Source organism: Acanthopagrus latus, chromosome 3, assembly GCF_904848185.1.
Source record: "Acanthopagrus latus isolate v.2019 chromosome 3, fAcaLat1.1, whole genome shotgun sequence".
Classification (NCBI taxonomy): Eukaryota; Metazoa; Chordata; class Actinopteri; order Spariformes; family Sparidae; genus Acanthopagrus; species Acanthopagrus latus.
The window spans coordinates 7,875,613-7,898,515 of NC_051041.1; the positions used below are offsets into that span (position 1 = coordinate 7,875,613).

General features: G+C 42.6%; 3 protein-coding genes and 1 long non-coding RNA gene across 9 annotated transcripts; 2 read left to right on the forward strand and 2 right to left on the reverse strand.

Moving 5' to 3' along the window:
* Positions 1–74: 74 nt before the first annotated feature.
* Positions 75–5,404, reverse strand: LOC119016534 (LIM domain-containing protein 1-like). Of its 5 annotated transcripts, none has more exons than XM_037092419.1 (7): positions 4,672–5,404; positions 2,067–2,168; positions 1,541–1,608; positions 1,387–1,449; positions 972–1,102; positions 785–836; positions 75–705 (listed from the first exon to the last, which is right to left on the reverse strand). In XM_037092419.1, the coding sequence occupies exons 2-7, from the start codon at positions 2,110–2,112 to the stop codon at positions 622–624; spliced, it is 444 nt and encodes a 147-aa protein (XP_036948314.1). In that variant the 5' UTR covers positions 2,113–2,168; positions 4,672–5,404; the 3' UTR covers positions 75–621. The 5 variants fall into 5 exon arrangements, with proteins under 5 accessions (XP_036948314.1, XP_036948313.1, XP_036948312.1 ...); XM_037092418.1 differs by lacking the exon at positions 4,672–5,404 and adding an exon at positions 4,463–4,594; XM_037092417.1 differs by lacking the exon at positions 4,672–5,404 and adding an exon at positions 2,349–2,894.
* On the forward strand, positions 4,585–18,523 carry cdcp1b (CUB domain containing protein 1b). Of its 2 annotated transcripts, XR_005074184.1 has the most exons (14): positions 4,585–4,718; positions 7,558–7,782; positions 8,604–8,933; positions 9,050–9,265; positions 9,883–10,233; positions 11,211–11,426; positions 11,510–11,866; positions 12,061–12,420; positions 12,675–12,872; positions 13,183–13,539; positions 14,445–14,801; positions 14,897–14,978; positions 16,396–17,149; positions 17,186–18,523. XR_005074184.1 is itself a non-coding variant. In XM_037092414.1 (13 exons), exons 1-13 carry the CDS (start codon positions 4,655–4,657, stop codon positions 16,898–16,900), a joined length of 3,618 nt encoding a protein of 1,205 aa, XP_036948309.1. In that variant the 5' UTR covers positions 4,585–4,654; the 3' UTR covers positions 16,901–18,523. The 2 variants fall into 2 exon arrangements, 1 of the variants encoding a protein (XP_036948309.1); XM_037092414.1 differs by having other exon boundaries at positions 16,396–18,523.
* A 472-nt stretch (positions 18,524–18,995) lies between these two features.
* Positions 18,996–22,297, reverse strand: clec3bb (C-type lectin domain family 3, member Bb). Its single transcript, XM_037092416.1, has 3 exons — positions 22,194–22,297; positions 21,930–22,028; positions 18,996–20,070 (listed from the first exon to the last, which is right to left on the reverse strand). The coding sequence occupies exons 1-3, from the start codon at positions 22,288–22,290 to the stop codon at positions 19,679–19,681; spliced, it is 588 nt and encodes a 195-aa protein (XP_036948311.1). The 5' UTR covers positions 22,291–22,297; the 3' UTR covers positions 18,996–19,678.
* On the forward strand, positions 19,846–22,369 carry LOC119016536. Its single transcript, XR_005074185.1, has 4 exons — positions 19,846–19,978; positions 20,542–20,604; positions 21,940–22,063; positions 22,234–22,369. It is a non-coding gene; the product is annotated as an uncharacterized LOC119016536 (long non-coding RNA).
* Positions 22,370–22,903: the final 534 nt, after the last annotated feature.

Sequence of the window (22,903 nt, forward strand, 5' to 3'; positions counted from 1 at the left end):
TTCACTGTTTTATTGTCCATTGCCTCCACTCTCATAACCCTCTAATGCCAGTGGAGGATATTCAATAAATATAACTTACTTTTTTTTTTTTATTGCTCCTTCAGGGATGGCCCCAAAGATATAAAACATCTGGTTTAATGGTAATTCAGTGTTAAAAATGATAAATATTTCCGTCTGAATCCCCTCTAAATTATTTCAGTTTTTCATTATAGTTCTTTATTTCCTTATTGACACTAACTTTGTACATATGAAATAGCCAAAAAAAAAAACTCTGAGGTAGAAAAACAGCCTGTTCAATGGGCAAAATGATCACAAACTCATGTGTGTAAAGGGTGAATAGCACCGCAGAAAAAACACGTCCTTATTATGAGTGAGCTGGACATGATTTCACTGTTTATGATTCCACTGATATCGGTTTTCATGGAGTTGAATCGGAAATTTGCCGCGAAAGACAACACAAAAGACGGTCTCGTTAAATCACATTAAAGCAAAGAAGATTACCCAAGAGAGACAAGAAACAGAGAGCAACTTTATCCCAGATGTGAAATTGTGCCAAAAACAACTGATTCACCACAAATAAATAAATAAACAGAGAGATGAGTGTCAGCCTGCTCCTTCTCCTCAGATGAGGTCAACCTCGCCACTGTAGCACTCCACGTGGTAATTCCTGTCAGATGAAACCACTCGAATCGCCTCTGCGGACCCCTAAAACAACCGACAGACGATTAGGATAACATCTCAGAAACTCAAGTACCAACGCCAGCTGTTAAACGATCCAGCTCACCTCGGTGGGCAGTATCGGCGCTCTGCAGGCGGCACACAGAGGAGCTCGGACCCTGAAACCATGAAAGCAAAAAGAAACTCAGCGGGGCAGTCGCTCCATCCGGGTGTGACTCATCTCACGTGCAGCCTGTCTGGCAGGGTTTGGTTTCATCTCTTGTCCCCAGTGTTGTTGGTGTTGTTGTACTCACCTGTGGAAGTCGCTGACACAGTAAACTCTGTCGTCTGCGTCGACAGAGAAGGGCCGACCCTCCAGGCCCCGTCTGCAGACGACGCAGCGGAAACAGGACGGGTGGTACGACTTCCCTCGAGCCTGCAGCACCTGAACAGTGTTTGTAAAAGAACCCAAAAGTCACTCTTGAGTAAAAGTAAAGACATCTTGTTAAAATATTACAAATAACAGTTTAGGAAAAGTCTCTATAATCACATTTTCAACCCAAGGGTCCAGAGATTATGACATTTTTACAGATGTGTTGTGATTGTTAATATCCAGTATCCATGGTGTCCAAAAAATGCAAAGAGTTTTGCATTTGAATACTAGAATTTTGTCAAAGATTTAAATTCTGGTATCGAGACAACTTTAGCATTATACGACTGAACACTCACCATGTCCATGATTACATCCCCACAGCCGCTGCACACCTCTGGGGATGGATGGACTCCTGAGTACTACAGTTATCAAACAACCAAACAATTCACAGATTAAATCAAAATATGTGTGTCCGTGTAGCGTTTATGTCTGTGTGCAGGATTTCCTTACCAAAAAATCCTCCTCGCAGTAGATCCTCCCCGACACGGTGTAAAACGGCTTCCCGCTGAGCTTCTTACCTGAACATGAAACAAACAAAAAAAAACTTATCTCATATTCCATATTGTTTAATAAGTTAACATGTCAGTTTTGTATCAACGTGTCTCTTTTGTTCAGCATGAATTGATGTGATCAGTGCTCGATGTCTCGGGTCTGTGTTTCAGATTAATGCAAAGAACAGGACTCGACTTAATTTAAGCTTTTTTTTCTTTTATCGAGACAGATGACAAAATGTGAAATAAAAAAAAAATTGATGCTCATTTACAGTTTCCAGGAGCTCAAAGTGACACAGACTCCTCATTTATTGCCATAAATGACAAAGATAGGCAGTAAATTCTTACATTTAAGTAACTGGAGCCGTCAAATGTTTGACACTTTTGCTTGAAAAATTTCCGAAATGACGATCAAAATAGTCTGCGAGTAATTCTCTTTCAGTCGATCGACCGATTAATCGACCCGAAACGTCTAGCGGACTCACTGCAGGCGCTGCAGGTGAAACAGGCGTCGTGGAATAAATGTCCCATCGCCCGACAGGCTCTCTGTCCACCGTACAGCGCTTTACTGCATCCCGTGCAGCTTCCTGAAGACGCAGACCAGGCAGAAAATACAAAGAAAACAGAAAGTTACTATGGAAGCACACACTGTACAGACTGAAAACACACTCACACACACACGCTGAATGGCGATCTACCTGAAGCCTGCTGGACTTAGACGACCATTAATAAAAACGACACACAAACCGGTGGATTCTCCTCCTTACCAAAGTAAAGATCTAAGCTGTAGCGTGGGTCCATCTCCTGGCGTCTGTCTCTGTCTCGGCCTGTACAGTAACAACTGAGGGTCTAATTTTACGTCCGGAGCAGACAGCTGTAAGGGGAGCTGCTATCTGCCGGGTTTATGGCTGCTGCATTCACACATTCGCTGCTTTTGGTGTCTCTGACTCCTCCGAGGCGGCTGGCTGAGTGGGTGGCAACAGACCAGGCCAACTGGTATCTTATAGCACAAGTACAAGGACTGTTCACGAGGGAAGCATTAGTTACTGCCGTTGCTGGATCAATGTTACTATTATTATCAGGATTTGTCACTGAAATGGGTGATTATGGTCGTTACATGAGCTGGGATGGGTGTGATGACACTGGAGAGTAGCTCAGTTGATCAATTTTGTTGGTTTGGAAGAGTTTACGTCCTCTGATGAGCTAAAATTAGCAGCGTAGAAGTAAAAGAACAGAAGTATTATCTGCTCAGTGTAGTTAAGTAACACAAGTTCAGAGCAGCCTGCAGAACAATGATGCCAGTGGGTCTTGTTTTAACTGTACGCATCAGACAGTTCAGCCCGGTGGTTTCCAAAAGTCAGTCGAAGAAATGTTTGAGGAGAGAGATGATTCAAGCACCTTCCAACAATTCGAGGTGGTTTACAGAAGACATAAAGGAACAGCCCTGGATCAGAACTGGATCATGACGTGACGCTGCTCATGTATCCTGTGTTACTGCCCTCATGTGGACTGCTGAGGCCCCAAGTTTTGTAACTCCTGACCCAGAAGCCTGAAGAACAGCTGGAAACACATGTTTCATCAGAATAAAGGCTCGTCTGTGTTGTCTTTTGATTAATCATTTACTTTTTTCAATCATTCTTTCTCTTATTCACGCCTCGTATTTAGCCACCATCAGCACACGTGTTCTGTAAGTAAAGAGACAGACAGGCCAAACGATGATGAAAATAATTCCCTTGGATGCTCCGGATGTCTGACTGAGCATTTCACAATCTCAGTTAGTCCGTCATGATCACAAAACAAGTTGCCGTAACACCTTTTGACAGGTTACACAACATTTCATGTCTCTCAAACGTTTGCTGGCAGCGCACCGACAGCTTCAGGAAGTGGCACCACGAGAAACTCTCTCCACGGCACACATGCTGGTGCGCTGTCGTGGGTCAGCAGCAACACAGGAGGGGACGGAGGGGGGGTGTGTGACAGCTGCTGGTTCTGCACTGAGGTCCCCTTGTTGAGGCCCCAGTGAAGCTGTCTGGGCTCACCACACCGCCCACTCTGCAGAGCTGTCAGACTGGTTCCAACCAACACAAACACACTCCTGTCACTTGTGTCTAACTGTACAGGTGTGTGTGTGAGATTGAGTGTGTTTTTTTGAGGGGGGGAGGGATGTGAAGTGTTCTCACAAATAACAAATGACCCCCCCCCCCCTCCATTTTTTGAGTAAGTTGAGTTTGAGGTATGGGCGAGGAAGAAATAGTTGAAATTGGCTTCTAATTGAGTCGAGTGTCAATTTCTGAAGCTTGTCGTGGTAAAAACAGTGGGGAGATGAGCTGCTGAAGTGTTTCAAAAGTGCAACTCAGGTGTGCGTGTGTGTGTGTGTGTGTGTGTGTGTGTGCGCGTGTGTGAGATGCCCTCAGGTATGTTTCTGTGCAGGAATGTCTTAGTTCAAGAGGCGTGTGGAGGCAGGAGGAGGGAGCCTCTGCAACATGGGAGTGTTGTCCAGGAGTAAAGACACCAAACGTGGTGGAAAACATGCACATGTGGCTCCTTTGATTTTGCCATTTAGCCTTTTCAATCCACCCTTATAATATCCACAACATCAGGGGGGATTTTTAGGTTTTAATTTGGGGGTGTTGATTCAACTCTGGGCTGCCTCCACACCCTTCCTCTGCCTCATTTTGGGGATACACAGAACTGTGCCAACAATCCCTGGCATGTTTGGCTGCTTATAAATAGGGCAGCCATTGTGCCACACACTGAAGGGGAAGTCAGAGAAGGACTCTTGTCATAAGACTGCATGGATGAGCTCCGTAGAAAGGTTGTAACAGCAGGGGCCTCCTCCTCCGCCTCACCTGTCAAGTTTGGGCAGGCAACCGTAACGTACCTGAGGACCACGCCCTCCGCTCCGGCGCGCAGAGCAGGAAGTGGCAGAGCTGCCGTCGCTGTTTTGCAGTGAAGTGAATGAAAGATGCAGCTGTGTTTCTGAGAGACCCGTACAGCTTTTGAAAATTTTCGTCCCCGGCGGTTTTTGTTTTGTTTTGTTTTGTTTTTTAACAGAAAAACTCGAACGCGAACAATGCGTCTGTGCGTCACCTGTGCGCTCCTGGGACTTCTGCTCCTGACGCTTCTCGACTCATCAGGTGGGAAAACAAAACTGCCTCAGCTCGTTTGTTGTCCGGTGAAGAAGCCTTTATGTGCATGTGTTCTCTTTAACCTCACTGCTTTTGGTCGTGCTCAAATATCACAAAACACCTCTGATGTTGTGTTCAGTCGCGGCGTCATTTCGACTTTCTGCGCCAGTTGGGTCAAACTGAAGCTGTCTTTTGTTGTTAAACGTTCTCAGACGAAACCTTCCTCCCTGATGCAAATGCAGCCAGGATGAAGAGAGCAACTGAAGATAATAGATAATGTAGGACTCTAAGTCAGCACGTTGAACAGGATGGATTGCCTCGACAGTGGAGGTAAAGAGGCTGAAACGCGCACGCAGTGACTTCTAGACCTCCATTTTCAAAAAAAGCTTTATGAGGCATTTATGGAGCCTCCTGGAGCCATAAATCCATCATGGCTTCATTAATGATTGACCAGCAATCTGCTGAGGATGAACTATGAATCTGGCGGCGTTTCACCATGTTTTTTTTTCTTCTCCACTCACTTGATTCATATCCTGGAGGAAAGTCACCAGCAGCAATTTTTGAATTTATTCTCTATTTCTGAGCTTTGTGGGAATCAAACTTCTGATCTCTCTGGTCTGTTTGAACCCTGTGACACCCTCAACACACCCTTTTTGTTTACTGTCACAAGGAGCCCTCCAGGCCGCCACTCGGTAGAAGTGCCGCAACACACCTGCGTTTAAAAGAAGTGTTTTTCTTTCAACCTTCACTTCACTACAGGAAGAAAACTGACACCAGTACTAAAGGTTCAGTGTAAGAATTGGCCACCTGTTGAATTTATACTCCAAACAAACAGGGGGCAGTATTTATAATCAGGGTGACCGCTAACTGCTGCTATCTGTGGCTGCCTTTAGCTAGTTAGCCCCAAGACCCCAGGAAGAGCGCCAGGCCTTAAAGCCAGCCTTCATAGTGGCCAAACTGTTTAATTAGGTCACGTGATGCACTGCGGCCCCAAAACACTATTTCCCATAAGCTTACATGGAGAAAGAAGCTCAAACAGTGGATACATTTTCTTTACATACTTTGAGCCATTTGGTCCGTTAAAATTTGCAAAAGTCTAGAAGATCTTAAAGATGAAATCATTTTATTTGTATTCAAGTTAGCTGGGCGCTAAAACAGAAGGTAGCTGACTAAGAAATCTCTTGTGCGCACGGTCTGGGTGTTTGACAACAGGAGCACCACGAGCTGCATCCAGATTTGAATGCAACATGCATTGGTTAGCTCAGTTAGCCGTGCAGCTAGCGGTGATATTAGCTGACTCGGCTGACGGAGCACAGGGGGAGTGTTGGTGTTGTTTTCCTTCTGCTTATTGCCGCCTGCATTACATTGTGATGCAACAAGAGAGGGGCTAGCTGGTTAGCATGCTAGCTTCTCTGCAGCACAATACATAGACGTCCTTTACATCGTGTGAAAACTGCTGTTTCTTCACATTCTTTTAATGATTTAAGTTTCTTAATGTATTAAACTAACATTTTTAAAAAAGAAAATGTGTTTATTTATGAAAAATGTGTTTTATTTCTCAAAGTGAAGCTTTAAACAATACAGCTTTGTCACTGAAAGTATGGTTCTGACATATTGCACCTTTAATGCATGTTGCAAAAGGCATGATTCATGCATCTGATCTGGGAGTGCCCTCTTTGTCAAGACGTATTGGAGGAAAGTTACACAAATGGCTCTGGAATTTTTTATTTTCATCATAGCCTTTATATATTAGGTGAACCGTAGAGCCTCAGATATGTAAAAAATCTGATTACCGTACCAAAAAATATGTGTTTTAGAGGAAAAAAATCACAAGAAAACACACTCTCTATTAAACTATTAAGATGTCTTTATTGTCACAGCATCCAGCCTTTGTCAGGGACTCCCTACACTTTGGACTTTTGTCGTTATTTTTAGATCTAATAATCATGTATTAGCTTAATTAATTAACATGAACTCAAAATATTCATCTATTAGATTTGATGAATGTTTAATTGTGACCAAGAAACATACATATTTTATTTAAAAATGAATTCGTTGGTGCACTTCGGTGGACAAGCAGTGTAATGGAGACACTGTTTCTACACGACCTCAGACCTAAGTTGACATGTCTGTCCTGCAATCTGTTTTACTTAACTGACATTTACACAGATAACCATATATTTGCATTAAATTATTATCAGTATTCAAATACCACAGTAGGGACTGAAACGGGGGGACGAATGTGAAACCGAAGCTGCGTTATAATGTGTTCTCAGCTGATGTATAAAATTACAGGTGAAACTCAAACAGAATCGTCATGTCGGTGTGTAAAACGATAAGGCTGCAGTACAGGGGGAAGTTTGCGTTTTCCCCTGAAGGGTCAGATATCACAAACGCAGCCTTTTAAAAAAACTGTCTCACCTCGAGTTCCTCTCTTTACTCACCAGTCGGATGACTCACATCGATGAAAAGTCAATAAATGTGCTTTTGGTTTATCACCGAACTACATGGGAATAGGTGTGCCTTGACTCACTCTGTTTGCTCGAGCACCAACAGCAAACTGTCAGATGTTTGTGTGTGTGTGTGCTTTGTTCCCTCTGTTACCTGAACATTACAGAGGTGCTGCACTGGTACCTTGAATTGTTGTGCAGCAGAGCTGGACATTAGAGGACACAGACATAATTCTCCTGTTGTAGATTTATTTTCTTTTTGAGAGCGAGTGTTTGTGCAATATCCAAAAGACTCGAGCCAAATATGAAAATGTGTCTCGGCATGCTCTAGTTAGCGACTGATGAGCAGATATAACTGAACTCTCCCATCTCACTGCCTCTGATCCGCTTCCCCTCAGAATGCTTGCAGACGTCGGTCCGACCAGACGAAGGCTGGACGGTGAAGGTGTCCACCGATCTGCCTGTGGATCAGTGTGCCGTGTGCACTGTGAGCGGGGTGAACGACACGGAGACATCCTGCACCTCCTCTCTGTCCCTGGTACCCGAGGAGGAGGTCAAACTGCTGTTCAACTGCTCCCAGCCGATTGAGCAGGCGTACACGGTGGTGATTACTCGCTCTATTGGTGAGTTAACTGACCGCATTCAGAGGTTTCCAGCGATTGTTTTGTTTTACTTTAATCATGACCAGCAAATAAAGGATTGTTCTCTGCGTAAACCCAATTTTGTGCACAAATGGTTGTTGTTCTCGAACCCTTTTGATTAAAGCCACGACCCCGGTCTGTTCTGAAAGGAGACTCTTTGGAGTTGAAGTATTTTTTTATCCATATGGGCAGAATATCAACACTTTCACCATTTTTTTTTTACTTCTACTCTAAATGAGATAATCCTCCTTCAGAAAATATAAAGTCAAAATGAGAGAGTTCCGGTAATTCAGAGTTCCGGCATTCAATTTTTTTAATAGAAGAAACAAGTGAATACTGAACAGAAACGAGATTTTGTTGCAACAAATAGCAAACTAGTGGACATGAAAATTAAAGATGCTTTCACTGGGTGAAAAATGTGTTATTCTTATGAATTTGACCTCTGCATACATTCTGCAACAGCTATTTAAATGAATCCATGTTTCAGAGTATCCTCGGGGTGTCTTGGATATTCGGTACAGATTTCAACCCAATCCAGTGTAAGATAATCAGTTGGTGAGCTTTCGAATACAAATACAGAGAACTGCAAAAAAATATGACATCTAAAGTAACTAAAAAAGTACTTGTAGTACGGCTTATTGGACTTTTGCAAGGTCCTGTTGATTTAATTAAAGTTTTACATGATGTCAAGAGCATCCATGATGTTAACAGGTCGGGCCTGGATAGATGTGTGTTCACCTTCAGTAGAGATGAAATGTTGAAACCAATCTGAGCATCTTCTCTTGTCTGTGATTGTTACCCAGTGTGCACTGAGGACTCCTGCAGCCCTACAACCGGAGAAACTCAACCCTCCATCCTCACTGAGTTCACCAGAACCTTCACCTGGGAGCTGACGGCACCCAAGAAGATAGCCGTGAGTCTGAACATCCTCGGAGAAGGATTGTTGGAAACGACACAGCCGTGCTCCAGTGGATGTCAGTATTCTGTAACAAACGGCAAAGACCAGACTCGGTACTGTCGAGGCGGCTCTGTGACGACTTTGGACCTGCTTGACAAAGCTGTCGTTTCTCTAAAAGCTAAACCAAAAGCTCAAGTTGAGGACGTGCTGTTTCAGGCCTCCGCTGGACCAATAAGTAAGAAAATATTGAAACTCTTTTAAGAAAGCCTGAGAATAAACCTAAAGATTGGTTTACAATGGCCAGTGAAACCTAATCCTCTGTGTCCCACTCTTTCCTTTTTACTCCTTCAGAGGGCCGAACAATGGTTGTAAGTGTTGATTCCAGCACGACGGTGGTGGTTAGCCGTAATCCTGACAAACCAGAATGTGAAGTGTGCTCTCCTGATGGATCCACTCCCAACTGTAGCCCCACAGAAAAGACCCTGACAAACGTTGATAATATCTCGCTGGAGTTCAGCTGCCCCAAACCCCAAGATATGTACAGCGTGAAGATGAACAAGAAGATAGGTAAGAGCTGTTTTAAATTATACTGTTATACATTATACATTTATATGATAGATTAGAAAGAATGATGTTCATTAAGTAGAATGGAATAAATACTACTATAAATACATGCAGAAAAAAGTAGGCCCACAGAGACTATATTTTTATCTCAATTTCATAACTTTGATTAAAACATTTAATATGAAATAAATTGATAGAATTTGCAATCGATGCACAAACTGATTTACAAGTGAAAACAGAAATGAATGTTTTTTTGATTTCTAAATTTCTACACCAGAAATGTTGAAAAATATATTTTAAGAAATGCAAAAATACGTACATTTTAATATATAGAACAATCAATTTCGTGTTACGATTTTGGAGTAAAAGTAGAGAGGAATTAAAAATATATTTATATTTATTTATGCCATCATTTCTGTGTTTATTTATTTCAGACACATTTATGATTTTATTTATCTTTTATATGTCAGTTATACTAGTTTTGCATTTGTGTCTGTGATAATTTCAGAATATGTTCAAATATACGTTTTTTTGTTTTGTTTTTAAACAGATGAAGTTGTGTTTTTCCTCCGTGGTTAAAATACTTAATAATTCAAACATTTATCATTTTTGTCTCTCAGTTTGCACCACGGCCTTGTGCACTCCCGCTGCTGGAGAAGTCGATCCTGAACTCTTCAAGGACTTTAAAAGGTCCCTGACGTGGGACATCAGTGTCCCAGACAGGACCGTGTTAACTCTGGACTTCCCTGGCGGATTAAAAGAGATGGCCGGAGAAGAAAGTTGCCAAGATGGCCACCAGTACTCAGTGAGTACAACAAAAAGAGACGGAAAGGTCAAAACAAACAGCTACTGCAAGGGCGGGACAGTTTCTCAGCTGGATCTGCTCGGGGGGACGACGACTGTGACTGTAGACGTGCCCAAAGACGGAGAACTGGACCCGACATCATTCACCGTCAAGGCAGCACCAAGAGGCAAGTGCCCGGACAACATGTCAAATACAAAATCACAACAACCTTTAAACTGACACAATGCATCATTAAATATACCTCACATTACATTAGCGAAACAATTTTCATGATAGTGTAGACCACCTTCTTTGCATACATTTGGGTTTTCTCAGATTTTGTTTTTTGCTTTATTTCACAAGGACAATGCTCAGTAACCTTAAATGAGCTGGAGTTAGCATAGCAAGCTAGCAAGAAACTTTCATGTGTTGTCCCTGGCCAAATGTTAAAAAAAAAAAAAAAACACACCCCTAAACATGAAAATATGACATCTTATGAAGTGTGTGTACATAACACAAAAGTGTATTTTCAGTAAGTAATTATATTACTGCAGTTTTAAGAACAAAATGAAGAGTCTACGGCTCCTTGAGGCATTCACCATGAAGTTAAATGCTAACTTCTACATGCTAACAAGTAGCAGGCAGAATGTGTTACTACGTTCACAACCTTAGTTAGTCTTTAATACATCCATGAGTTTTACTCATAGGCTATATATATGTAGTTTAATGTGCTTACATCAATTGCTGACAGGGATTTTAGTAGTTTAATAACAAATACAGATTTTCTAGTATTTCAGACTACTCTTGGAACTATGTTCACCGTATTAGCCTCTCCTTAATATGTCCATGAGTTTAACACACAGACTGTATATATGTAATTTAACGAGTTAACGTCACTCACTGTCAGTTGCTGATGTGAATTTTCAGTAGTTTGGTGGAAGAACATAATGACGGCCAGCACAGCTAAAACATGTGAAGATTTGAACTAATTAATTACAGAAAATCATTCAGTTACTGTGACACAAACCATGTAATGTTTGTGTATTTCACTTATTGCAAGTATAAATGTGCAATCTCTCTTTTATTCATTTAATTGAAGAAGTCATTGTGCTGAGAGGTCTTTGCGCTGTGGTCTGATCAGTATCTCACCACCTTCCTCTTTAGGTGGCAGAATGATGTCCGTGATCCCCGATCCTAAAACCATCATCATCATCAGCAGGCAGACCAACGAGCCCGACTGCAGCGTGTGTCGAGACAAGGTACCCAAACAGATATGTAACCCAAAAATCCTCCGGCTGAAAGATCCTACCAACACCTCCATAGAGTTTACCTGTCCTCAACCTCAGGATGTCTTCAGTGTGGAGATCAACAGAGAAATTGGTATGAATCTCAAAGTATTTCATGTTCACACACACCATTTTAAAAACACAAATCACCTATATCCTCTTCTCTACAAATTCCAGACTGCACAGAGACTTCCTGTTCAGGGAACATCGTTCAGCCCGAGTCCTCGCTGTTCCCAGACTTCAATCGCACCTTCACCTGGGACCTGAAAGTCGTCTCCACTCGGGCCTTCCAGCTGGACTTCCCAGAACTGGGAATGCGACAGATTCCCAACGGGGACACCTGTCCAGATGGGCATACGTACTCCCTTGTCACCTATCTGCGCACGGGGCCAGCAAACATCGGCACCTTTTGCAAAGGAGGAACTGTAACGACCATCCTGGCTCGCTACAAGGGCCGCATATCTCTGCAGGTGCCTGGGGACCGGACGCTGGATCCCGTTGACTTCAAACTTCATGTTGGGCCTGAGACCAGCAGTAAGTTAGAAACCAAAAGAAAAACATTGGTTGTCGAGAGACAAATTTATACCTAAACTTTCAAAAAGGTTGTTGTAAATCGTTTTTCCTCTTGTACAGGATCAAAATGACAAAATCTCCTCTAAATGTTGATTTAAAGGATTATAAATAACTTCCTTTGAGTGTTCAAACCTCGATATTCTCTCCTTGTTTAGTGGTGGCCATATTGAAAGTCAGCCTACCACGAGGTGTCTCCAGCACAGACTTCATCTCTGCAAACTATCCCGGTGACTTTCCTGATAACCAGCAGATGCAGTGGGATTTCACAGTGCCTGGCATGCACAACTACACGGTGCAATTCAGTGACCACGCGGCTCCGGAGTGCCTCAACGGTAGCGTGGAGGTGGAGTATCAGAAAAAGGACACGAAGGTGACCAGGCGGACTCTGACGGATCCTCAGCCGGCGCACCAGCAGGGCGACTTCAGCATGGTGCTGAAGAACTGTCAGACCAACACAACGTTGAAAGGACTCGCCCTGAAATACAAAGTCTCTCTGATGAGGAGCGGCCACCCAGGTGCAGTCTTAAAACACAAAGAGCTGTTTTTTTATTTTTACTGAACCTTGTTTTCCTGAGCAGGTACAAGCAGGCTTAATATGAATTCTGTTGAACCATTTAACAAACATTTCAAGCTTGTTAAGATTTCTTGTATAAGCAGAAAATAGTGAAACATAGCTATCATATATCATCATAAAGACAGACAGACAGACAGACAGACAGATTATTTTTCTTCTTCTTCCTAAACACCAAAATGTTGTTTTCCCTTTCAGTTCTGTGTACGGTGGACCTCACCAAACACCAGGCAGTGTCCCTGCAGATCCAGAAAGTGGGCACTGATCCGTACTGTGAGATGAGCATCGACTCGAAGGTTGAGGAGAAGATAATCGTGGCTGCAGGCAGTAAAGCCAGCCTCTCCTTCCTCGACTGTCCGAATGAAGACGTGCGCCTGACCGCCAGCCAACTGATTGGTAAGATGTCTGTAGCTCTGTTCTTTTCAATGGCAAAGTATGAAATGTCTTTTAAGTCTTAATATTATGCTAGTAGAAAATTAGCTATCTTGCAGACAGTGAGATGAGAAGATTGAGGCCACTGTCATGTCTTCAAATATGAAGCTGGAGCCAGTTAGCTTAGCATAAAGACTCAAAGCATTTCAAAAAGGTCAAACAACTATTTTAAGTCTAAACAAACCTTTAGTTACTGTACATGTCTTCTGAAAGTACCACATTAGCTGTTCCCGTAGTTAATACTCTTAATCCCGCTTTGTTCTTTTCACGACAGCCTGCCAAAATCTGGCGTCTTGCTCTCCGACCGTCCTCGCCGTTCCCAAACTGGATTTCTCCCTCCCGATGCCGCTCCACAGCTTCACCTGGCACATCACCATCCCTCAGGACAGCACCATAGATCTGCGGTCGACCACAGGGGGTCTCCAGCAGTCCCTGCCCGGCCAGGAGTGCACCAAGTCCTCCTCCCTGCACGTTGCGGAGGACGGCGGGTCTTCTCTCGGAGAGTTCTGCACCAACGGAGTCATCGAGAAGGTTCAAGTCCACGCCAACGTCTCCGTCACGGCATTAAACAGGAACTTCCAGAAAAACCAGGAGACTTTTCTCAATGTCAGCTTTAGTCAGGAGATCCGAGGTAAGACATGAATATACTGCAGCTATCGATCAGTGATTAAATCATTATTCTTACAGCTCTTTACAGATTTTAATACATTTGAGTGGATCTCAGTTGTCAGCTTCCCGCACATGACCGGAAATACAAGTTGGGGCTGAGCCATGTAGTGTCTTGGGAGCACATTAAACTTGACTGGGAACTTGACTTGGCAGCTTAAGGGCCAGATATTTATCTCAAGAGTTAATTCAGACCAAGACAGAGCTAAAAATTACTTCATCAGATGGACACAAACACAACTCAAAATGAATGACTTAATTCCGTGTAGGCTATGTGCCGAATGTTTGAATAAGCGACAGTTTGCTAACATGTTAATCTTATCTACTTTATAAGACGATAGCATGTCAGCGTTGTAAAGACAAAGCTATTGTGTTATTTATGAGTGCTGCTTGCAGTTAAACCACAAAAATGAAGCTGAACTGCTTTGAAAATCTCCCTCAACACTTCATCAACAGCTGAATACAACGAGTTTAGACATGTTTGAGTGTTTTGTTGACATGGCATTCTGGGTAATATAAGAAATCTAAGGATTATAAGCACTGTGGATGAGATGGACAAGGATCTGATGATATTGTTTATTTAGATATTTCATATAAGAGCCAAGGATGAAGGTATCACACAGTTAATTGATTAATCCATCAGCACTAAATTAACCAGCAACTTTTCTTATAGCTGAATTACCATTTTAAGCCATTTTAAGGCAAAAATGCCCAAAAGCATCATTGGTTTCAGCTCCTTGAACATGAACATTTTCTTCATTCTTAATTCCACACAGGGGCACTATTGTACCACAAATGCTGGAGCAACCTGTTAGATGTGTAGACAGGATACAGTGCTGACACTCAGTATTATCTCCACCCCCTCTACAGAGACCATTATTTACAGAATCAGTCCAAAGGTGTCGCCCCCGACCCTGCTGGCCTCCCCCAACTGGCCTGAGGGTATGATGCCTTTCTCCACCGTCTCCTGGATCGTAGCTGTGCCGAGCGGGTACCAGGCGATCCTGCAGTTCCCCAACATCACCCAGCCCAAATGCAAAGACAGGCACACGGCCATGACGGTGAAGATGCGGGATCAGGAGGAGGAGCTAATGAGCCGCAGGGAGGACGAGAAGGTGGAGGACCAGCTGGTGGTGTCGCAGAGCTTCTATTTCAACATGTCCAACTGTATACCTGAGGAGGGACAGTTTGGTGCCGTGGCCAAAATCGCTCTGCAGAAGAACAACAGTAAGCGAGCAGGACTGAACTAGACTTTTCATGCATACAACAAAAAAAACAATCCATATCATTAATTCTATCATGTCTTCTTCTCGCCTCTTCAGATCTCCTGGCCATCGCTCTCGGGATAGCGGGAGCTGTTTTGCTAATGCTCATAGTGCTGTCTGTTGTTTGCGTCGTCACTAAGTGAGTACACCAGAAAAACAAACCTTTAACGTCCGGGCTCAGATCAACCAAGTCGAGGAACATGACATTTTAAACTAAAAACCTTCAATTTTACTCCTACTTGCAAACTCCAGAATATTTATCAACATTCTTGTGAGGTCTCTTTAGTTGCTCAGGAGGAGATGATGAATGGCTTCAGCAGAGAGATGGAGGAGAGCACACACCCTCCGAGACATGTTATTGAGGGTGTACATCATCGGTCATGATGTATAATAATCTTATCTGAGGTTATATTTTAGCTGTCCAACTATCAATCACACATTTGATAGGCAGCACCATCATTTTCCTTCCTCTTCCATCCCTATTTATACATAATTATATTACAAATGAATGGTGCTAAATGGTTATTTCACATGGTATTTTATGCAAATTTGCACAAGTAGAATAAACTTTAAAAAGTACAATTTCATATGGAGCTCTGCAACTGACAAAATGTTGTCGAAGATTACTTTAAAAGACATTAAACTGAATTAATATGATAAACTAGAAATGGCACAATTCACTGCCAAGGCCCAACAGTCTCCTTTAATGTAATCAAGCCCAATCCGATATCAAATAAAACATTTAAATCTGCTAGATACCATTTTTTAAACTAATTTATTTTGAATCACATGAAAATATACTCACTTACAGATAACTTCCAACTAAATTTGCCTGATCTTAGTCCTGGATTAATTCTTAAGATTGCTTGAAGATTTCTGGAAGAGGCAGTTGCAGGTGTATTTCTGGACCCCACTGCTTCCCGGAGATCCAGTGTCGCCTGTGTGACATCAGCTGTCAGCTTTGTGACGCCCCCATACCAGTTAATTCCATTCCTTCCTTCCATTCATCCTCCGCTGTTATCGTTCTTTTCTTTGTTTGTTTGACCGTGACCGTTAACAGTTAACCATTTACTCCCATTGCTAGCAGAGACGATGACAAACACAACTTGTCATGTTGCAGCCAACCACTGCTGGGTGAACGTGTCACTGGCTGCGCCGCTTGTGATAATTTTGTGGAAAGTCGCTGCCGACACCCAGTGTACATCTTTGGTATAACAGAAAATGCAAGGGCTTTCATCAATGGGCTGTGGGCTCAGTCAGCCTTGTTCATTCAGCAATAGATGTTGACTTAACAGATTACTTACATGAACATCTTTTGAGATTATTACTTTAAGTTTAAAGGGGTCAATTCAGGGCCATCTGTCAGTTTTAAGACTCCATACTTGGGTGAATATTGGCCCTGGTTTCTACGAGTGTTGGATAAAGTATCAAGCTTTTGACTTGTCAAACTGTTTTGGTGATATGTTTGTCTATATTATATAATATTTGTCTGTGCGTGGAGGCTTTTGTTAACGCTTTCTTATTTTTTGTGGTCTGTCTTCATCTTTTTTAAACAGGAAAAAGAAACAGGACAAGAAGAACAAAGAGTCGTCCATCTACATCAGCAAGGGGAACATCTTCCGCCCGGGTGACATGCACTTCACCAAAACTCGCACGGACAACGAATCCCACGTCTACGACTCCATCGATGAGACGATGGTGTACGGACACCTGCTGGGCGACACCAGCTACGCCGACAGCCTGCAGGATAGTTACAAAGGGATGCAGGTGGACTCTTACCAGACATTCACAGGCCCTTCTGATGGAGACCTGCCTGCAATCAAAGAGCAGGACCACGAGCCCGAGATGGACCAGTACAAGTCGTACCTGGACCCGTCTGAGTCTTTCCATCCGGCCCGTCCGCGCACTCCTATCGAGCGGCAGGAAAGTCTCGGCTTCCAGGACCGCAGGATGGTGGACAATGAGCTGTACACGTTCAAGAGCACGGGGGATATAAACACAATCCGGCTCTCTGCTACCGACATGGAACCACAGCCGTCGATAACAGAAGATTACTTGTAGTGGGTCTGGGCTGTAGTTGCATGTTGGACCGCTGTTACTGAATTCTCTTTACAGCCCCGAGCATCTCTAGACTGCACCGATGTGAACTTTGATCACTCTCAGGGAATCCGAGTACGATGAGCCTCTGATTATGACATGTCTGTTGCGTTCGTTAGTCATTTCTAAAGCTTCAGGAGTAGATGCTGTGATCGTCTTCTCTCAACAAAGTTTGGCTTTTTGGGAGAAAGCTTTTTTGCTGTCTTGTCAGACGTTAGGTGAGCAGATTCCTCTCTCATGTCTGTCCAGTAAAAGGCCACAGACTGCATCTGATTAACTTTGCATAGCATAAACTCTGGAAAAAAGGGTGACAGAATCCATCCATCATAACTTCTGAAGCTAACCAATTAACACGTAGCAAAATAGTCCTGAAAATTACCAAAATGTTCGTCTATATGGCAAATAACTCATGGGAAAGTGTCAGCTAGCCAGACTTAGCTTAGGCTAGCCGGAGCTAACTGACCCTCGTGATCTCTTTAGCTTTAGACCTGGAATAGCTGGTAATGTTTCTGCTGGTTGGGGGCAGCGGGAACAAGTTGTGAACACAACATTGACATCATCACCTGTTCTTTTAAAGGGAACTTCTGTGATGTGCTCGAAGATGGTCGTTGTTTTTGTCAGTGGATTCCATTTCTAAGCTAACGCTAGCTACTGTTGGCGGAGCAAAGAGAGGTGCTGTCAACCGTCACGGAAACTGAGACCTGAAGCCTTCACAAACAAATTAATCAGGGGCAGCATGTGACTAGAGTATCTGCTAACCGCTGTAGCTGCCCTTAGCTAGTTAGCTCAGGTAACTGTGCAGCTAGCAGTTCAGAACTTGGAGCTCAGAGACCAGGGGAGTGTTGCTGTTTACAATGCAAGCACAAGAGCTTTGGACCAGGACAGGTTGGGGCTAGCTGGTTAGCATGCTAGCTTCAGTAGATATCTCTTCAACACAATACTATATTGTTAAAGCTTCAGTTTATTCACATTCTGATGATAATTTAAGTTAACTTTTTAATGTTCGTTTAAAGAACTTGTATAGGCAACTGAGAGTCACAGAAGGTGTCATTTTGTACTTGATGTTCCAGTCTGCTCACATAATGCCAGTAAAGAGTGAGTGATACATGCTAATTAATACAAATTCTTACATAGACCACTTTTAACTTGTTTTATATGTATATTTTGTATTTGATTTGGATTAAACAAATTATATATAACTTATTTGCTTCATGCTATTTGTCAGCTGATACAGGGTAGCCAATTCCCTTTGTTTCTAGCCTTTGTGCTAAGCTATGCTACGCTAACCTGCTGATTGTACCATTCAAACATGAGAGTGAGATCAATCTTCTCATCTAAGTCTCTGCAAGAAATGCCAAAAATGTAAAACTTTGCCTTTTAATGTTTGATTTGTTTAGTTTTATTAATTATGTACCTGTACAAGATGGACTAAGAAATGATGGATGGAAAAAATGTGCAAGTACCTCTGGTCCTATTTTTTAAAAGTGTTTTTACCAGATTGTTTACTCGTCTAGAGATATTTGTTTTTTCTTTACTTTGTAAATACAGTTTAGTTTTTTTTCAATAAATTCTATGAGTGTTCTCGTGCGGAAATGGTTTACTTCTGCCGTCGCACCTATTTTTTTTCCCCCTGTCCTGCTGAGACAGTCCTCTTGTGCTTTCTGGATGGTGAAAACAATTTCAACCACAGGAACTCTGGCCATGGAAAACAGTGTGAAGGAGGAGGGTGTGGGAGCAGAAGCCAGTCAGTGTTTACCATGGAAAGGTTTTTACTGGAAAAAAACAAACGTAGGAGCCAGGTTTACGTAGCTGCGCCACATTTCTCTCAGATGTAGGTGCTGAATTCAAATAAAGTCTGCGTTTCTGCCTTTTTGGAGCAGTGTTTGACATTTCTGGGGAAAAGCACTTTACCTCCATGTGTACGCTTTCTTGCCAAGCTTTTGATGAGAAGGTCGACACCACTCTTTCACATGAGGTGTTTTAATCTCCTCATCCAACACAATACCTGTACTGTAGTATTTCCCAAAAAGTTTTCCTTTAAGAAATGACAATAGACGAGTAATTTTCCATAGTTTATTGATGGTGATTTTAAGGTTACATCAGGCTAGACATTAAAGGAGACTAGAGACTAGCAAACTGAATTAATAACTTTTAAGAATGTGCGTGCTGATTGAGTCATTTATTCAGGATTAATGCAATAATTATAATTCTGGCTCGATGAGAGTCTTGTCGTAATAATACAGTAGTGACATTTAAACCAGTGGCTCTCAAGCTGTGAGTCATGGAAGTTATACCCATTTTTTAAAAAAAAAATAAAAAAATAATTTGTTAAAGGTGCCAGCACCGACGCATACACACACCTTTGGTTGCAGGGATACTGGTGTTTCTAAATATGAACATCCATATATTTTTTTTAGAAATCCTTCAAATGGAGGCAGAAATCACCGATTCCTTTGGCGGAGATAATCTCCCACAATCTCTTGTTTGTCCTAAACTGAACTGAACTGTTTTTTTCTTGTAACCACAAGGAATGCTGCAAATGACATATCACCAAATCCATTTAGGCAAAAAATAACAGCTTTATATACCACTGTCACATGCAACTGACTGACTTCTAGATCAGAATTTAGTCCAAAACCAGATGAGAGCCACTGGATTAAATCTCCTTTAAGGATAGCAGGCGAGGGGGGCGTCGCAGCAGTGAAAGCAGCTATAATCGTGCGCAGTCTATGATGAGTTAAATCAAACAATGTTGAACTGGCAGACAGACGGCTTCTCATCACGACAGTTCTCGTCGAACCACTTCCCGCGGGCGGCCCCGGACAGGGCCGCGCAGTTCTGGGACTGCCCGCCGTCCGGCTGGGGACGCTCCCAGTTTTTGTATGTGATGCTGGAGCCGGTCTGGTCCACCCAGACGCCCTCGGTCATCATGTCGTTGACGCCCAGCCAGACCTGCTCATCCGGGCCGATGCTCCGGCGGATGTAGTCTCTGAGCTGGTCGTTCTCGTCGCTGGACGTGGGCGCGCCGAGGACACCGCCCAGGTTGTTACAGTCCTCACTGGCAGTGTGATAGCGTTTTCTCAGGGGGTCAGCCAAGTAACACTTTCCGTGGATCTTTTCGCCTTTCAGACAGACTGAGGAGAGAATAAAACCAGGGGGCGGATGGTTAGATAATCAGGGATTCAGTGTCATCTTCCATTTGTGTCATATGGATATATTTAAAATGTGAATAAAAGCACTTCTGTGGTGTTTTCAGCACAACAGGCTCAGCCATAATGAGCAACATTAGAAAAACAGCTTTTTTCTGTACTGAAGATATTTCTGGATTTACAGGAACAACTGGATGTAATTTAGTGTTCTGAACAGGGGTTCAGAAGTGCACGGGACACGTGTTGTCCAGATTAAAGCGCGCACTTTCAAAGACGACACATGCATCCCATCTGTGTTTATATGTAACAGAGACGCACCTCAGACTGTTGACTCCAACTTTAGTACAGACTGGGTGCCTCGAACAGCTCCTGTCACACTATCAATACGTTTACTCAGTGACAGGCTTTGTCTTAATTATGAACATGATCTTAATGGCTGCTTGTCTACCTCCACAGGTGATTGTTAAGTAGGTTCAGCCACATGGACGCAGTTCATCTTGCTCAAGGACACTTCAGCAGGTAGAATTTTTCTTTCCAGGGCCGGATTAACTTATTCTGGGGCCTCAGGGGAAAAAATGATAATACTGGACTCCTGTTGACCCTCCACATGGTTTTCTGCGTATCAACTCGAGAGCACAATATAAACCGGGCTGTTGCTTTCTGTGCACCTCAGTTGTAGAAGTCATTTTTTAAGACTAATTTATATCCAGTGGCTTTGGTAAGATTTGTGTCAGTTTTTTAATTTACACTTTGACAAGTAAAGGTAATGCTTTACATTAAAATTAACCGCTCACCCAAAAATGTAAATTTAGTCGTTATCTAGTCGCCTCCGTGCAGAGTCGGGTGAAGGTTTGCAATCCACAAAACATTTCTGGAGCTTCACAGCAAAACAGCATCACAGCTTTCTCCTACACAACCGAATGAGACGGGGGAAAAAACAGATGTTTTTGAAAATACTTTATTCACACCCTTAATGCATCGTGGACGGGGGTGCATGCTAACACCTCTATTGTCAGCTGAAAAAAGAGGGTATAAATAATGTCTTTTCCAACCAATTTGGGTTGCCGGGGGTTCCAGAGACTTGCCATGCAGGCTTTATGGAGCCATTTTATGTTTTCTTACATTTAAAAAAAAAGTCTCCATCTACTTTAATTGCTGCAACACTGTTTATCTGTGAAGCTCCAGGAATGTTTTTCTGGACTGTGAAACTCCACCTGACTTTCCACCAGCGTGGGGGTGAGAGGGTGATGACTGAATTTGCATTTTTGGTTTGAACTGTTCCTTTAATGTGCGTGTAATAAGCCCGTACAAATCTGCTGCATGATAACATTATCCTGTGTTGATTAATCATTGTTAATAATAGCATTAAAAAAACACATTTAAATTTGGTTTACTTACCTATTATTTAATTGTTACACCTTAACTAAGCATTGCTGCTGCTTTTATAAGATTAATACGTACTTAGTTATACATTTACTGGCATCACAATATGCACTTATCATCAGTTAGTTGTGCTGTTTGAAGCAATCTGATCTAAAGTGAGAACAAAGCCTTATTAAGCTTGACAAGTTGCTTATAAATTTCTTGTAATCCAACAATAAATGTGTCTGTGATGATTTGAAAAGTCTTCGCAACACATAATAATGTTCATAAGCCTCTTATATGGAATTAGAAAAGGTCTTATTACCTATTAAGTAATGATTATTACAAGAGCCATAATATAAAGAGTTATCATTAAAGGTTATTATTATTATCATTATGAAAATTAGCAATAGATTTTGACAAAATGTCCCTCTGCAAGCCAGGGCCACGAGATTACATAACAATGCACATGTCTGGCTCACCTGTCTGCAGGGCTTGCTGTTCCTTCAGTAAGTTGAGCTCCTGGACGATATCGTCGATCTGCTTCTGAAGCTGCTCGACAGCAGCATCCTTAGATGTATCTGAGTCACCAAAGACAGGAGGAAAGTCGAAGTGGGTGAGTCAGATATTTGAGCAAAGGATTAATGTAAAACAAGAAAAACTGATTTGAGATATGTGAAACAGTTCATAACAGAAACACAACATTCACATCATTTGAATTCCTTCCACATTTTGTTGTTTTCTACCTTTTTTCACCGGCTTCCGCTTCACTGGGGTCTGCTGAAGCGAGCAGTTGACCAGCAGCAGGACTCCCAGCAGAACACACGCTCCTCTGAACTCCATGGTTGGACCTGTTGAATGAGGCTGCTCCAACGTGGACGCTTGCAATTTATCTCCCCCCTCCTCTCTCTCTCTCTCTCTCTCTCTCTCTCCTCTTCTTCCTCCTCACACCCTCCCTCTCATCTCCCAAACAGGGAAAAACACTGAAGCCATTTGCAGGAATAACAGTCCGACCTCAGGAGTTTCTGTGCGTCTGGCTTCAGACCGACTTCATGTGGAGGGCCAGTTCTGACCAGAGCCAGGACTAGAAAGCAGGTGGAGACTGGCAGGACGAGTCGGTGTGAGGCACTTACGAGCTTTCATGAAAGAGTAATAAACAAACACTGACTCATCTGTTGCATAAATGCCTAAATGAAGTTAGTTCTTCTTCTCTTCTTGGCTCAAAACTCAAGTTTCAACTTGAAAGAAAGAGACTTTCTTTCCTAAAAGTTGGCCAAAAGGTATCTTGGAAGTCTTAATTTGGAAAAAACGTAAATATTTCCAGGTGTTCCTGGCAGCTGTCAGACACTGCAATCAAAAAATCTCTCATGAAGTTTTGAGTTACTTGTTTCGTTTTATATCTTTCGTTTGAAAATCTTCAGTTCGAGCTCGATACGTATGCGGGAGTTTGTTTTGG

Bases quoted from the DNA above. Each gene is read 5' to 3' on its own strand.
- clec3bb (XM_037092416.1), bottom strand. From the start codon at position 22,290: ATGGAGTTCAGAGGAGCGTGTGTTCTGCTGGGAGTCCTGCTGCTGGTC. The intron at 22,029-22,193 runs GTAGAAAACAAC...TTGGTGACTCAG, and splicing joins GCGGAAGCCGGTGAAAAAAG to ATACATCTAAGGATGCTGCT. The intron at 20,071-21,929 runs GTGAGCCAGACA...TTCTCTCCTCAG, and splicing joins ACAGCAAGCCCTGCAGACAG to TCTGTCTGAAAGGCGAAAAG.
- LOC119016534 (XM_037092417.1), bottom strand. From the start codon at position 2,382: ATGGACCCACGCTACAGCTTAGATCTTTACTTTG. The intron at 1,450-1,540 runs GTAAGGAAATCC...TGATAACTGTAG, and splicing joins ACTGCGAGGAGGATTTTTTG to TACTCAGGAGTCCATCCATC. The intron at 1,103-1,386 runs GTGAGTGTTCAG...AACACTGTTCAG, and splicing joins GGGATGTAATCATGGACATG to GTGCTGCAGGCTCGAGGGAA.
- cdcp1b (XM_037092414.1), top strand. From the start codon at position 4,655: ATGCGTCTGTGCGTCACCTGTGCGCTCCTGGGACTTCTGCTCCTGACG. The intron at 10,234-11,210 runs GCAAGTGCCCGG...CTTCCTCTTTAG, and splicing joins CGTCAAGGCAGCACCAAGAG to GTGGCAGAATGATGTCCGTG. The intron at 14,979-16,395 runs GTGAGTACACCA...TTTTTTAAACAG, and splicing joins GTTGTTTGCGTCGTCACTAA to GAAAAAGAAACAGGACAAGA.